At 43.0% G+C, this 12765-nt stretch overlaps 1 protein-coding gene across 1 annotated transcript in view; it reads left to right on the top strand.

Moving 5' to 3' along the window:
- The first annotated feature begins 3692 nt into the window (after nt 1-3692).
- LGI2 (leucine-rich repeat LGI family, member 2) overlaps nt 3693-12765 on the top strand; it is an 11026-nt gene continuing 1953 nt past the window's right edge. Inside the window, exons 1-4 of the mRNA XM_010194677.1 lie at nt 3693-3763; nt 4283-4354; nt 5470-5639; nt 10398-10562. Coding sequence (XP_010192979.1) covers nt 5534-5639; nt 10398-10562 — 271 coding nt within the window. The 5' untranslated portion in view covers nt 3693-3763; nt 4283-4354; nt 5470-5533. The remainder of the gene's footprint in view (nt 3764-4282; nt 4355-5469; nt 5640-10397; nt 10563-12765) is intronic.

Below are 12765 nucleotides of genomic sequence, written 5' to 3'. Positions count from 1 at the left end.
ATATTTCATATAATATAAACATTGTAATTATTTATAACATTATTTAAAGTTATGTAACTTTCCTTTTCTTTACTTAGTTCAATTCTTTGTTGATTTTTACGTTACCTTCATTTCCCGATCTTTTTTTTTTTTTTTAGGTCACCTTTTTTTCTTTTTTTAAAAAAAGTATTAACCCTGGTACCAGGTTGTCCTCACTTCATACTCCAAAGGACTGCCATATCTCTGTGTTACTGGACATGAGCTGGTATGTTGGAAACTCTGAATATGATCCGAAAAAAAAATTCCTCTTTCCACCTACCTTCTCATGCTGAAAGGTGGCTGTGGAAAGCATTTCTGTCTTTTTCTAAAGGAAGACCAATGCTCATAAAACTGACTCTTACTAAAGTCTTGCAGGCAAGCAGGTGTTAGGGCAGGCTATAGTCAGGACTAATAGTCTGATACGTGCAGAGCAGCCAACTACAGAATTTGCAGACCAAGAAATAGAGGATAATGGTAAATGGTATATGCTGAAATCCACAATTCTGTTACATCTGGATTTTTCAGCAATAATGTTATCTAATCATTCTCTTTTCCATGTGTCTACAGGAAAAAGTTACTTGCTGTATGTTTGTAAAAAGGAAGAAAAACATTTGTATGTTGTTTCATGAATGGCTTGCTTTTAACTGCTGCTGAGTCTTAACATGGAGAGCGTGTCCCAGCAGCAAATGCAGTCATAGTGGTTGCATTGGTGACTGCAGCCAGACCCCTGTCCGAAAGAAGAAAGTTCTGCCCCTCCTCAGCTGGTCAAAGGGGAAATCTCTGTCCCTTGTTGCCAGCAGCAAACCAGGGAGCAGAGCGAAGACTGGTAAAGCCTTAAAGTTTCAATTTCCTTTAGCAGCAGTCGAACAAGTGGTCTTGGTTAATGGTTGCGGTTGCTCTCCCTGCCAAGCGCACAGAGCTCTTCCTCTTCCCAGTAAATCACACCTCTGCCATTTGGGAACTGGGTGTGAGTGGCCTTTTTTAAGGTTTTTTTGGCCATGCAGCCAGTAACACCACTACAGCTTTGGTTACCAGTGAACACACCTTATGGAGAATAAGAGAACCTCACTGACAGACAAGAATGACAAGTACAATGCAAAGTCTCCAGGTGAAGAGCAGCTGGGGAGCACCCACAGCAGATACCTATATATATCTATATACCTATATATCTTCATCTGTGTCCTGCTGCACTTGCAGCACAGATAGTGGCATTCAATGCACCCTTAAACTGACTGGCTTCATGTACAGAGTCTGGATAAAACAGGTCTGATAAAGGTAGGAGCTTTGCTGGTGATCAGAGCAGTGTTCACAGGGCAGCATCCCTTCGAGGCCAGGTTTCGTGACTCAGGAATCCAGCAAATTGCTGAGTCTCAGTCCAAATGTCCATCATCTCGCTGCAGTGTGTTCAGTGAAGCTCTGTTTATTTGTGCAGACCGATGAGCTGGCGCTGTGTGGGGATGCCAGGTGCCGGTGAGGGTGTCAAGAGGCAGTTTGGCTCTCCACTCTGTGGACTGAATTCATGTCCTCAGGCAGCCTTGTAACAGAGTAAAGCTGACCCTCTTCTGACATCTTCCACGTAGACACAGCAGTTTCTCATCCACATCCTTTGCCTGCAGGCAGGGTCGTGGTCACTTCATGAAGGGTTTTTGGCTATGCCTAAACTGCAGAACCATGAGCAGTTGACACCCCCTGCATCCCCATCTTGACTCTTGAAAAGAGACCTTGTCTCATGGCATTTGTCCTCTTAGTTTCCTGAAAGGCAAACAAGAATGCGCAGGAGGAAGGGAGATACTTTTATCTCATAAAACCTTTTATAAAGTCAGCCTGTCTTCAACCAGGTAGTACAGCTGTACCATGCAACATCATGATAGCCACCTGGCTGCAGTCACTTTGCAGGGATTAGGGATGTGTCCTCAAGTGCACAGGGGTCAAGATGCTCAAGTATCAGCTCTTTCTTTAAGTGCTGACGTGCAGTCAGGAGGAGCAGCATGCTCCTGGAATCGATATGTGCCTGTCACTACAGAATCACAGGGTGGTAGGGGTTAGGAGGGACCTCTGCAGATCATCCAGTCCAAACCCCTGCCAGAGCAGGATCACCCAGAGTAGGTCACGCAGGAACACGTCCAGGTGGGTATTGAATGTCTCCAGAGAAGGAGACTCCACAACCTCTCTGGGCAGCCTGGTCCAGTGCTCTGTCACCCTTACAGTAAAAAAGTTTTTCCTCATGTTTAAGTTTAACCTCCCGTGTTTTAGTTTGAGACCATTGCCCCTTGTCCTGTTGCTGGGCTCAACTGAGAAAAGTCTGGTCCCATCCTCCTGACACCCTCTCTTTAGATATTTATAAGCATTAATGAGATCCCCCCCTCACTCTCTAGGCTAAACAGACCCAGCTCTCAGCCTTTCCTCGTTTGGTAGATGCTCCAGTCCCCTCATCATCTCAGTGGCTCTCTGCTGACCTCTCTCCAGTAGTTCCTTGTCCATCTTGAACTGGGGAGCCCAGAATTGGATGCAGTGTTCCAGATGTGGCCTCACCAGGGCAGAGTAGAGGGAGAGGATAACCTCCTTAGACCTACTGCCCATGCTCTTCTTAATGACCCCCAGGATGCCATTGGCCTTTTTGGCCATGAGGGCACATTGCTGGCTCATGATAAGCTGCTCTGCACCAGGACTCCCAGGTCCTTTTCCCCTAAGCTGTTCTCCAGCAGGTCATCCACCATCCTTTACTGATACATAGAGCTGTTCTTCCCCAGATGCAGTACTCTACACTTGCCCTTGTTGAATTTCATTAAATTTTTCCCCGCCCAACTCTCCAGCCTGTCTAGGTCTCACTGAATGGCAGCACAGCCTTCTGGAGTGTCAGCCACTCCTCCCAGTTTTGTGTCATCAGCAAACTTGCTGAGGGTGCACTCTGTCCCATTGTCCAGGTCATTGATGAATATATTGAACAGTGCTGGACCCAGTACCGACCCCTGAGGAACACCACTAGACACATGCCTCCAACTAGAGTCTGCCCCACTGACCACAACTCTCTGAGTTCTGCCCTTCAGCCAGTTCCCAATCCACCTCACTATCCAACCATCCAATCCACGCTTCTTAGGTTTGGCTGTGAGGATGTAATGAGAGACTGTGTCGAAAGTGTTGCTGAAGTCGAGGGCAGAGAGCCTGCCTGCTCTGTGGGTGCGTGGGTGGCACTGTGTGTGCAGCCATGGGAGCTCCTTGTCAGAGCATCTGTCTGCAGGCTGGGCAGCCCTGGTACTGCTGTGTTGCCCCGTGGTTTTAAAATGCAGGTAATTTGTGAGAGGCAGGTAGGACTTCAGCTTCTAAAGTCCATCTTGGAGGCCTCTCTTACACAGGTCTCTTGGCTCACACAATGCATCCCAGGAGGCTTGACCAACAGAGCAATAATGGTTTTTGCTTTGTTCATTTTGTTCCTCTTCTGTGGGGTATTTATGTCACGTGCCCTGTGCTACCCAGTACCTGCATCATTCTGCGTGGTTCACTTGAGGAAAGGGGAGAAGGGAATGTGAGCAGCTCCGCTGAGACTTCCCTACCTTTAAGTCTGAAGGGGCTGCCTAGGAACCTGCTGAATTTGGAGACCAAAGATTAAAGCGCTGGTGATGCTAATGCTAATATAAATTAAAGTCTTCTAAAATACTGATTTTTTTTTGCCTAGTTTCATTGAAGGAAACAAAATTGAAACCATTTCAAGAAATGCATTTCGTGGCCTTCGAGACCTGACTCACCTGTAAGTTATTTAACACTTGGTAAGGTAATTTGTACTTGAACAAAACTCTCCTGGGGGACCGCTGATATTCCTGCCACATAGAAAACCTCCCTTCCCCCCCGTGCATCAGCTTCCTCCTGCTGTCAGCAGCTGCCTTCCACAAATGAAAACTGGTCTTTAAAAAAATGTCTGCTTGGGCAGCACTGCGGCACGTTCGGCTGCCTGCGCACACTTGCAGCTCGTGCTGGGATGCGCCTGTGACCTGTGGATGCTGCCACTGGTACCACCATCATACGACCTGCTCATGATTAACATTCCTGTTAAATAAAAAAGCTTTATGTATTTTACATCAGCTTCGTCAAGCTTCAATCACTATTCTTGAATGAGATTAATTAACATGTGCCTATTCCTAGTAGTTATTAACAGTGCCAGTGGCTGGACAGTATCAGATAATGAACATCGAATAAGTGAGCTCAGACTCAGTAAGAGCCAGCCAGGCAAGAGACAGCAACAACACTTAGCTCTACCTTTCTTTTCTAGCTCTTTGGCCAATAACCATCTGAAAGCTCTGCCGAGGGATGTCTTCAGCGATTTAGATTCTTTAATTGAGCTGTAAGTAATGAGAATCTTTCTGTTGACTGCCTGCTTCTGTCACTCTGTTGCTTTGAGTTTTAAGTTCTGGGTTTGTGTGGTGCTGTATCTGATATCTGCATAGATAAGAAATGTGCATTTTCTTGTTCTAGTTTTTCTCATTTTAAAATTGTTTATTTGGTAGACTCCTCTAAAATAACTGCTATTTCTCAAATTGCTGTTGCTTCTTGGGATGCTGTACATAGCTTGTGTTATTGTATTTCTTTTTGATGTTTCCTATAAATTGATTTTTAGGGAAAAGGAAACAATTTTAAAACTACAATTTATCTGAACTTTTTTTTTCCTGTTACTGTTGCATGTATACCCTGAGATCATTTTAGTAAAAAGCATTAACTCCAAAAAGGGGGTTTTTTTGTTTCATCTTTTCATCTGTGCAGCTGTAGCACATTGCTGACTTACTGTCAGTGCTTTCTTACATAACTGAGCTGTTAGTCAACTTCCCCTATTTTTGGTCTGGCTCTCCCAAACAGCAAAGTGTAATAGCAAGCCCAAAAAAATTGCCAAGGGATCGAAGAACAGGTAAAGTGTTGAAATTGCACATACATTGGCAGAGGGAGGGTAAATTGACTCTACATGAGCAGCAACTCTGAAAATACAAGCCTTACATCTGTATTTTAATATAGCAGTGAAATGGTACCAGCAAGGCCACTCTGTCAGCCAGCGGTACTGGGGTAGTTTAGTGAAGGAATGGGATTTGTCTGTGTCAGCAGTAGATGGTGGGAAGGTGGCTTGCGGCAGACACCAGGTTGTCAGGATTTATTATGTTACTGTCCAAATCCCATGAACACTTATAAACATGAGTGACTTTACACTTGAATTGCAGTGCTCTATTAGTACGATTATATGTGAGCATATTTCCTAGACTGAAACAGGTTTTCCAAGGACAACACTCAGTGAAGAAGAGTCCACAGTAAGAGAGTCCAAATAAAACTTAAGTAACTTCCCTGTTCTCAGTTCAAAATCAATTCAAGAATACTCAGATTTTTTAAAATTCAGCATGTCAAGGTGATAACAGTTCTGTAGTAGTCATATTGCTGTCAACCTTTTCAATATGTTTATTTCTGTGTGTTTTTTAGAGATTTAAGGGGAAATAAATTTGAGTGTGACTGCAAAGCCAAGTGGCTGTTTTTGTGGTTAAAGATGACAAATTCCACTGTTTCTGATGTCCTGTGTATTGGTCCAGCAGAATATCAGGATAAGAAGTTAAATGATGTGACAAGTTTTGATTATGAATGCACCACTACAGGTATTCAGAATGTATATTTCTAAGCACACTACAAATGGTTAAATATCAGAAATTTAGACCATACCCTTTTGCTTCTGTGAGCATGACCTGGGGGGAGGAAAGGGTTACATACGAAAGCACTTCTGAGTACTAGAACAAGCATAAAATTTGAGAAAATTACTTTTTGAAGCCAAAGCAAGTACTAAGTTTTTTATTTGGTTTAAGTTATAATGGGAGAAGAGCTCTGACTATTCATATTCCGAAAGACTTGATTATGACTCGCTTTGTGACTTAATTTTCATTACAGAATGCTTTCTGTTATCTGGAATAAGGCCATATAGTTATGGCAGATGAGCTTCCCAAAATGTCTGTATTTCACAAAAAGCAATGGGAAGAAGTTCAAATAATGTGGCTATATCTGTTATCTATATTCAATAGGCCACGATTTAATAGCATCAAATGTGGCGGCAATACTGCCAGCAGTTCTTTATGGAGCTCCATTAAGTTGGAGAGAAATGTCCAATAATATTCTGACTACTGCTTTGTTCAGGATCTTGATTTTTATTTTAGGTAATGTAAAGCATGCTGAAGGAAGTGAAGAGAAACTTGCATGTTGTTATGCTTATATTTTATGACCAAACAGCTGCAGTTACCTGTTTTAAATGTAGTCCCATAATACAGCTGAGAATATCAGCTGCGAGTATTGTTTCTCATCTTTCGTGTATACGATGTCAGTGCTCTGCCTTTTTTCTATGCAGTCATACCGGAGGCATTTGATTTCTCATCTGTCATCAAGTCAGCCATCATCATTAAGAGACAATAGAAAAGTTGAATACTAGTAATGTAAAATAAAGTTTTAGGACAAGGTATGAAAGGTAATCCAAGGGCAATATGTAAAGGTAAAGAGAATGAACTCAGAATTCAGAAATATGTCAGAAGAGCAGCAGAGGTGAAGCACAATAATCTGCTATGTAAAAAGATGTCAAAAGCAGGAGAGCAATGTAGCTTAGAACAGATCCAAAGTTATGTTCCTGTGTCGGCAAATTTGCAAAAGTGCAAAGTAAAAGTGGGCTTCGCTTCATTTCAATCTGGTTTAAGTAATTGCGCAGCACTGACTGTGTGCGCAGACAAGCATTATCTACAGGTCTACAGGAAGACCTGTACTGACCTACCAGCCCTCTGTCATCTCTTTGCACCTAGAAACCTAACTATAAAGTTGCTACAGGCAAAATTCACCCTTGACGTTAGTCCCTTTGTCTGCTGTGAGTGAAATTACACCAAGCATAAATCCCATTTCACATGCTGTAGAGTGTCCTGGGGAGTGAAGGCGTTAGGTGGTGCAGGGATTGCCTCGCTTCATATTTGTTCAGATGTCGTTGGAGAAACGCTCTCGCAGCACAGCATACAGCCGTAATATACACTTCAGATGGTAAAGGACATTTTCAAACCAGTCATTTGCTGGCTGCCCTGGGGGAAGTCTGTGTGCTTAACACCTCTGGCCTGGGGATAGGCAGCAGCCGGCTTCCCAAAGCTCCTGTGGGGTAGGGAAAATGATAGGGCATAGAAGATGTGGAGCTCTGGCACCCACACAAAGTGTCTGAGAGGAACAGACTATGCAGAAATGACCCATAAGAGACAAGACAGATGAGTAGAAATGCAAATCTTCAGGAATGTGTCACCCCTGAGACAGCATCATGTCCCTTGCACTGAACTGTAAGTTACCTTGCTCAAGCTGTAACCCTCCAGTGGCCTTGGCAGTCTGCAGTGTCAGGCCACAGCTACTTTCTCCTTTGCTGCCATTGCCTCCCCCAGATCCAAAGGGAGTGTAAATATGCCCATATTCCTTCCCTGAGGATTGATTAGTCACAGGCTTAGGCTTGCACCGTATTTTGAAGTAAAGCAATGTGCCTTGTAGCTGTGTTCTAGTTTCCCACTCAGTGATGGGCAGTGCTCTGCAAACCTCTTCTGTTCACATTAGTCTTTAGTGCAGTATTTCCCTCCTTTGCCAGGTGCAATCAGACTCTCCATCATTCCTGGTCTCTCGTACTCTTGTTTCAAGCATGGCTGGATGTAGATGCGATAACAAAGCAGTTTGCTTGGTAAAACGTACATCTTAGTGGCTCCATCAGTTCATTGCATCCTGTGAATGGTAATGAGAGATGTAAAGAGGTGCTGCCATATTAAAATAGAAACCGAAGAACAAACTGCTGCTATCACTTATTCACAGAGAAAGTGATTCACAGTGTCAGTGATCTGCAGTTTAAACTCTTTTTGTGATAGCATCTCTCTTTTCCATTTCTCACGTCTTGCATTGTGGAAGCAGGTTAAGCCGTTTCACTTCATTTCTCATCTTTCTCCTGCAACAGTGTGTGAGTGGGCTGTGCTGTGGCTGTAAGCATGGCAGGGGAACGTGTACTTACTTTCAGGAGACTGGAAGATACCTCCCACAGTCACTGGAAACAGGCTGTATGTGTGCCTGGGACCTGCTTTGCCCAGACCCCCAGGCAGGGATCATCTTGCCGAGCTTTGGAAACTTAGTGTCTTCTTTCTTTACCTGTCTGGGACTGTCTTCTGGAGATGGTGCTCTCCTTCCCTGCTGGCTGGAAGGAAGTTAGTTTGCAAATTAAGAGTTACCTACTCCGTGCTTGCTCCTGCGCCACCGTGGTGGGAGAGGGGAGGGGATGGCAAACCTGGACATAAGGGTGAGAGGCAGAGAGGGACAGCCCAGGCAGCCAGTGGCACGGGAGAGAGTGAGAGCCACATCCTCTTCCCTCTTCCATGCAGCTTGAGCCACCTTCATAGAAAAAATGTTGGGAAACTTTCCCCCCAACCCTGTATTTACTGTATGAGCTCTTTCTAGCATTAAAGCAAGGCATGTGAATCTGCCTGTAAAACTAAATCAAGCCCCCAAGACCTAAATTTTTGGCAAGCTGGACATGGCAGCATCTCTACTGTGTAACCCTCTTCTACATTAGAGTCTGGTATTTTGAACTGGTGCTAAAAAAAGTGTTTATTGCTTTTTACTGATTATAACTGATTTTGTTACTAATTTTTACTCATCCTGTGACATAAAGAGCCCAATGATAGATACAAGTAAAAATAGCTGTGTTAACACTGAATCATTTCTGAATGAGCAGTGGGTTTTAACACACAGACTGGTTTGTTTTAATTCACAAATTCCCTCAAAGTGTTTCACAACTGTCAAGATCTCAAGAGATACCTTTTTCAGCATTAGTTTTTGGGTTTGTTTTTCTTTTTAATTAAGATTTTAAAAATATGTGTATTTTGTGTGACTGTATATGTTATTGTTCCATCTTAGCTTAGCTTAGATTTATCACTTACTTTTACTTTCTGCATGCTTCAGTGTCAGTTTTCTCCAGTCCTTTTATTTTCCTAGTGAAAATGAAGATAACTTTCTTGTTTTCCTACCAGAATTTAAGAATCAAGCCCAAACCCTATTTATAATAGTCCTTCGAAGAATGGAGACTGTCCTTTCTTTTGCAGCCATAGAATCTGCTCTGTTTGTTAATGGTAGTCATCTATCTTTATTCTCCAGAAGTGTAACTCCTCAAGGGTAAGGCTTTCGAGCATGCAGAGGCAGAGAGTTCTTTATTTGAAAACAATTATTTCATAATGCACCAAAATGAGAGACTCAGGTGAGGACTTAATTAGCATTTCAACAAAATCCCTGAGTGCTCAGACCCTTCGAGCAGAGGAGTGCATGGTGAAACCATGTAGCAAACGGAGCCTGAAACAGAGCGGTGCGAGGTTCTGCAGGCAAACTCCATCCTAGCGGGAGATGCATTTCCTTTCCTGATACCTGTATCTATAGGTAACTTCAGCACAGGCTTCTGTCACATTCTAGACCCAAGTGCTGGCTTTTCTTTGTCAACTCTGCTGTACTGGTTTCTTTTTCTGATAATAATGACTTTGCCCAGCTGTCAAGCCAAAGATCAAATAAATTCAGACCCAAGTCTCCTTGCTTAGCCCCAGACTGGCTCTATGCTGACTCCTGACTTAGCCTAGGGTGAATTTTAGAGTTAAACTTACAAAGACACTTGGATTTTGAGAAGAAACATTGAATTTTGGAGTTACACTCTTAGTCTGTACAGGTTGCTCCAGCTTCTCCTTATCTAGAGTAAGTTTTCCACTGGATAGTAATTTGCAGGTTGGTTGTATTTTATGCCTAAACTGCTTTACAATGCCCTATAAAACATTATGTTAACTGAGTTTTTGATTACACTATTTTGTCTATGGTCTAGCCAAAATGGGGTTGTCCCCAGGCAAACTTCAGATTATCATTTCACTTTCTGCCTGGTTTAGCATAACACAAATTGCTAGTGATTAAATTTGCATGACTTAAGAAGTTATTGGACTTCAGCTGGAAGTTGCTGTCTCTCAGCTTGAAAGTAATTTTAGCAAGGCCATTTCACTTGACGAGAAAGGAACATCCAGCTGTGGGGAAAGAGACTTCTCTCTCAGTATCCTGATTTCATTGATACCAGCCAGCCTAGGTGGAAAATCAGATTTCTGCCACTATTTACCTATTTGATCTCCTTGGAAACTATATTTCCAGAGGACAGTTTATGAAGCCTGAAGCAAGAGAAGCTTTCCCCTGTTGCTGCATGCCTAACGTGAGCACTGACACTTCCATGCTAGTGTTATACAAAATCCAGAGTATTTCACTCATTTTTCAGTGTAAACTGTTATAATCAGCAATCATTTACTCTGTGTTTCCAGTAAGGACGTATCCTAACTGTTGTAAATGTATGTTTCTAGATTTTGTTGTTCACCAGATTTTGCCCTACCAGTCAGTTTCAGTGGATACATTCAACTCAAAGAATGATGTGTTCGTAGCCATTGCACAGCCCAGCATGGAGAACTGCATGGTGCTGGAGTGGGATCACATTGAAATGAATTTCAGGAGTTATGACAATATCACAGGTATATGAACACTGGGATTCCAGTCATTGAACTGTTGGCGTTTCACAAAGACGGGATTCCTAGATGGGGCCAGCTGCTGGTCTTTGTCCCAGATCTCTGTCAAATTTGGTAGATCAAAGCATGTAATGTTTGGACATGAGTGACTGCATGGAGTAGCGCATCTTGTTAATACATGTACATTTAACCTCACTGTAGTGCACAAATTAGGCCTTTTTGGGCTGATCTTCTAAATTGTTCTGAAAGCACAGACACTCTCTGTGAATGTCACGCTGTGGCCCAGCTTAGACACTGCCTGCCTGAATCCCATTGCAAGTTAAAGTGTAGGTTAAAGGAGCTCTCAGTCTTGCCAAAGTACCTGAAAAATAGAATATCTTCTACCGCATGGAGAAGGAAATAGGTCTTATGGATGCATCTAGGGTAGGCTCGCCAGGAAAGCCTGTTTCACAGCTGAAGCTGACATAAAAATATTTGAACCGTGATTGTTACCTAAAGAGATGTGCTGTAAAGCTTTCACATTTACTTTCCATTTACGAATATGCTAAATTAGCATCCTGGCCAGATTACTTATCAAACACAAAACCCATATGGATGCCAGGCGATTTCCTAATACTAACAACTGTTCTGTCCCTGACTGACACTCATGGTGCTACACAGAGCTCAGTCACACATGACAGGAGGGACAGAGCCTTTGAGCCTTTGAAGCTGATGTATACTGCCTGATTTCTCAGCTACTTCAAGCTGCTGAAGACTCAGAAGCTAAATTTATCCATGGAGCATCCTTTCCTCCTGTTCCTTGTTGTGCATGACAGATTAGTTTTTACCTTGTATTTTGGGAAACAAAGAGTATGCTGCATCCTAATCTGGCATTCTCTACGGAGGCAGCAAGCTCCTACCCCCCTCAGATCAGCTGTATGTGTCACTAACCAAAGTTTAGAAGATGCTATCCCTCCATCAGGAAGTTTTGGAAATGAAAAATTTTGCTTTTTTAGGTTTCTTTTGTCTTTTTGGGTTTAGATTAGGGGGAAATCTGTACCAGTGGATGTAAACTGAGAAGTCGATGGCCCAAAGGGAGCTAGCAGAGCTCTAGAAAAGCTCTGGAAATGAAGTTGAAAGTTTGGGTCATTTCCAAAGACATCTGTCCTCTGGACGTATTTCACCTTCCTGTGAATGACATGATTAGGAGACTTCTGCTGGGGACTTGTGTCCTAGCTCCACACTGAGCATATGTGCCCAGACTCATTTCTCAAACAACCATCCTGTGTTCCTGGAAGGCCTGAGTTGAGCTCTAGACTCTGAAATGTGAGTGAGAGACTTTTGCCAGGGGACACAGTCACATGGAGAACCAATTCCAGAGTCAAAAGTGTTTTGTAGAGACCTCAGGAGCCAGCTATGTGCTCCATAGGCAGATTTGTTACTAACTGTATGCTTAGCATTCAGGTGTCTGAATTTAGCCCTTTACAACATCGAGCTGAGCTAATTGTCAAGATTGCCTTTACAATCAACACACCAGAATAGGCGTTGCTGTCATCTGCAAAAGGAGACATCGACAGCCAGGTGAAATCTCTAGGGTGCTTTCTGACTAAGTTAGACCAGAAAGAGCCTGGGTGATCAGCTTAAGGGATCGTATTTACGCTGCAGATGCCTTACGCTACCTGAGATGAATCCCACCCGTCCCACACTGGCAGGCTGGTAGATCATCCCAGGCCAGCTGTGAAACAGCCACGGGTAGGAGATCTGCAGAGGTGCAAGGGTGAGTCTCCTGTAGTGACTGTGACCAAGCACATGTAAGGGGACTCTGTGCAGCTACAGTTCTACTTAAATTGTGCGTTTTGGAGAGGAATTCCACTCTTCCAGCAAAACCTTTTGCAAATAATGTAGTTGTTACTGTTTTGATGTGGTTCTTGTATTGTGACTTGACATTCTCAAAACAAACCATAACCTGATCTAATCTGGCAACTGTAATATTCCTAAATATTTCTAGTTTAATGTAATCTTAAGAATACTTAACAGAAACAACAGGGTTAGATTTATCTTTTCCATCTTGCTGTCAGATTATATATTCACAAGATGCATCAATATTTCTATTTACAGAAGCAAAAAGCTGACTCTGGCCCTCTTGGAGCAAGAAAAATAGCCTATATTTCATCCTTCTAGTTAAGCTGGAAAGAGACATTCCAAGAAAAAGAGAATTTCAAATTCCTGC

The sequence above is a fragment of the Mesitornis unicolor genome, unplaced genomic scaffold (assembly GCF_000695765.1).
Source record: "Mesitornis unicolor isolate BGI_N332 unplaced genomic scaffold, ASM69576v1 scaffold4621, whole genome shotgun sequence".
In the NCBI taxonomy this organism is placed as follows: Eukaryota; Metazoa; Chordata; class Aves; order Mesitornithiformes; family Mesitornithidae; genus Mesitornis; species Mesitornis unicolor.
The sequence above is the reverse complement of the archived record's forward strand: the minus strand, read 5'-3'. Positions and strand labels throughout refer to the sequence as shown.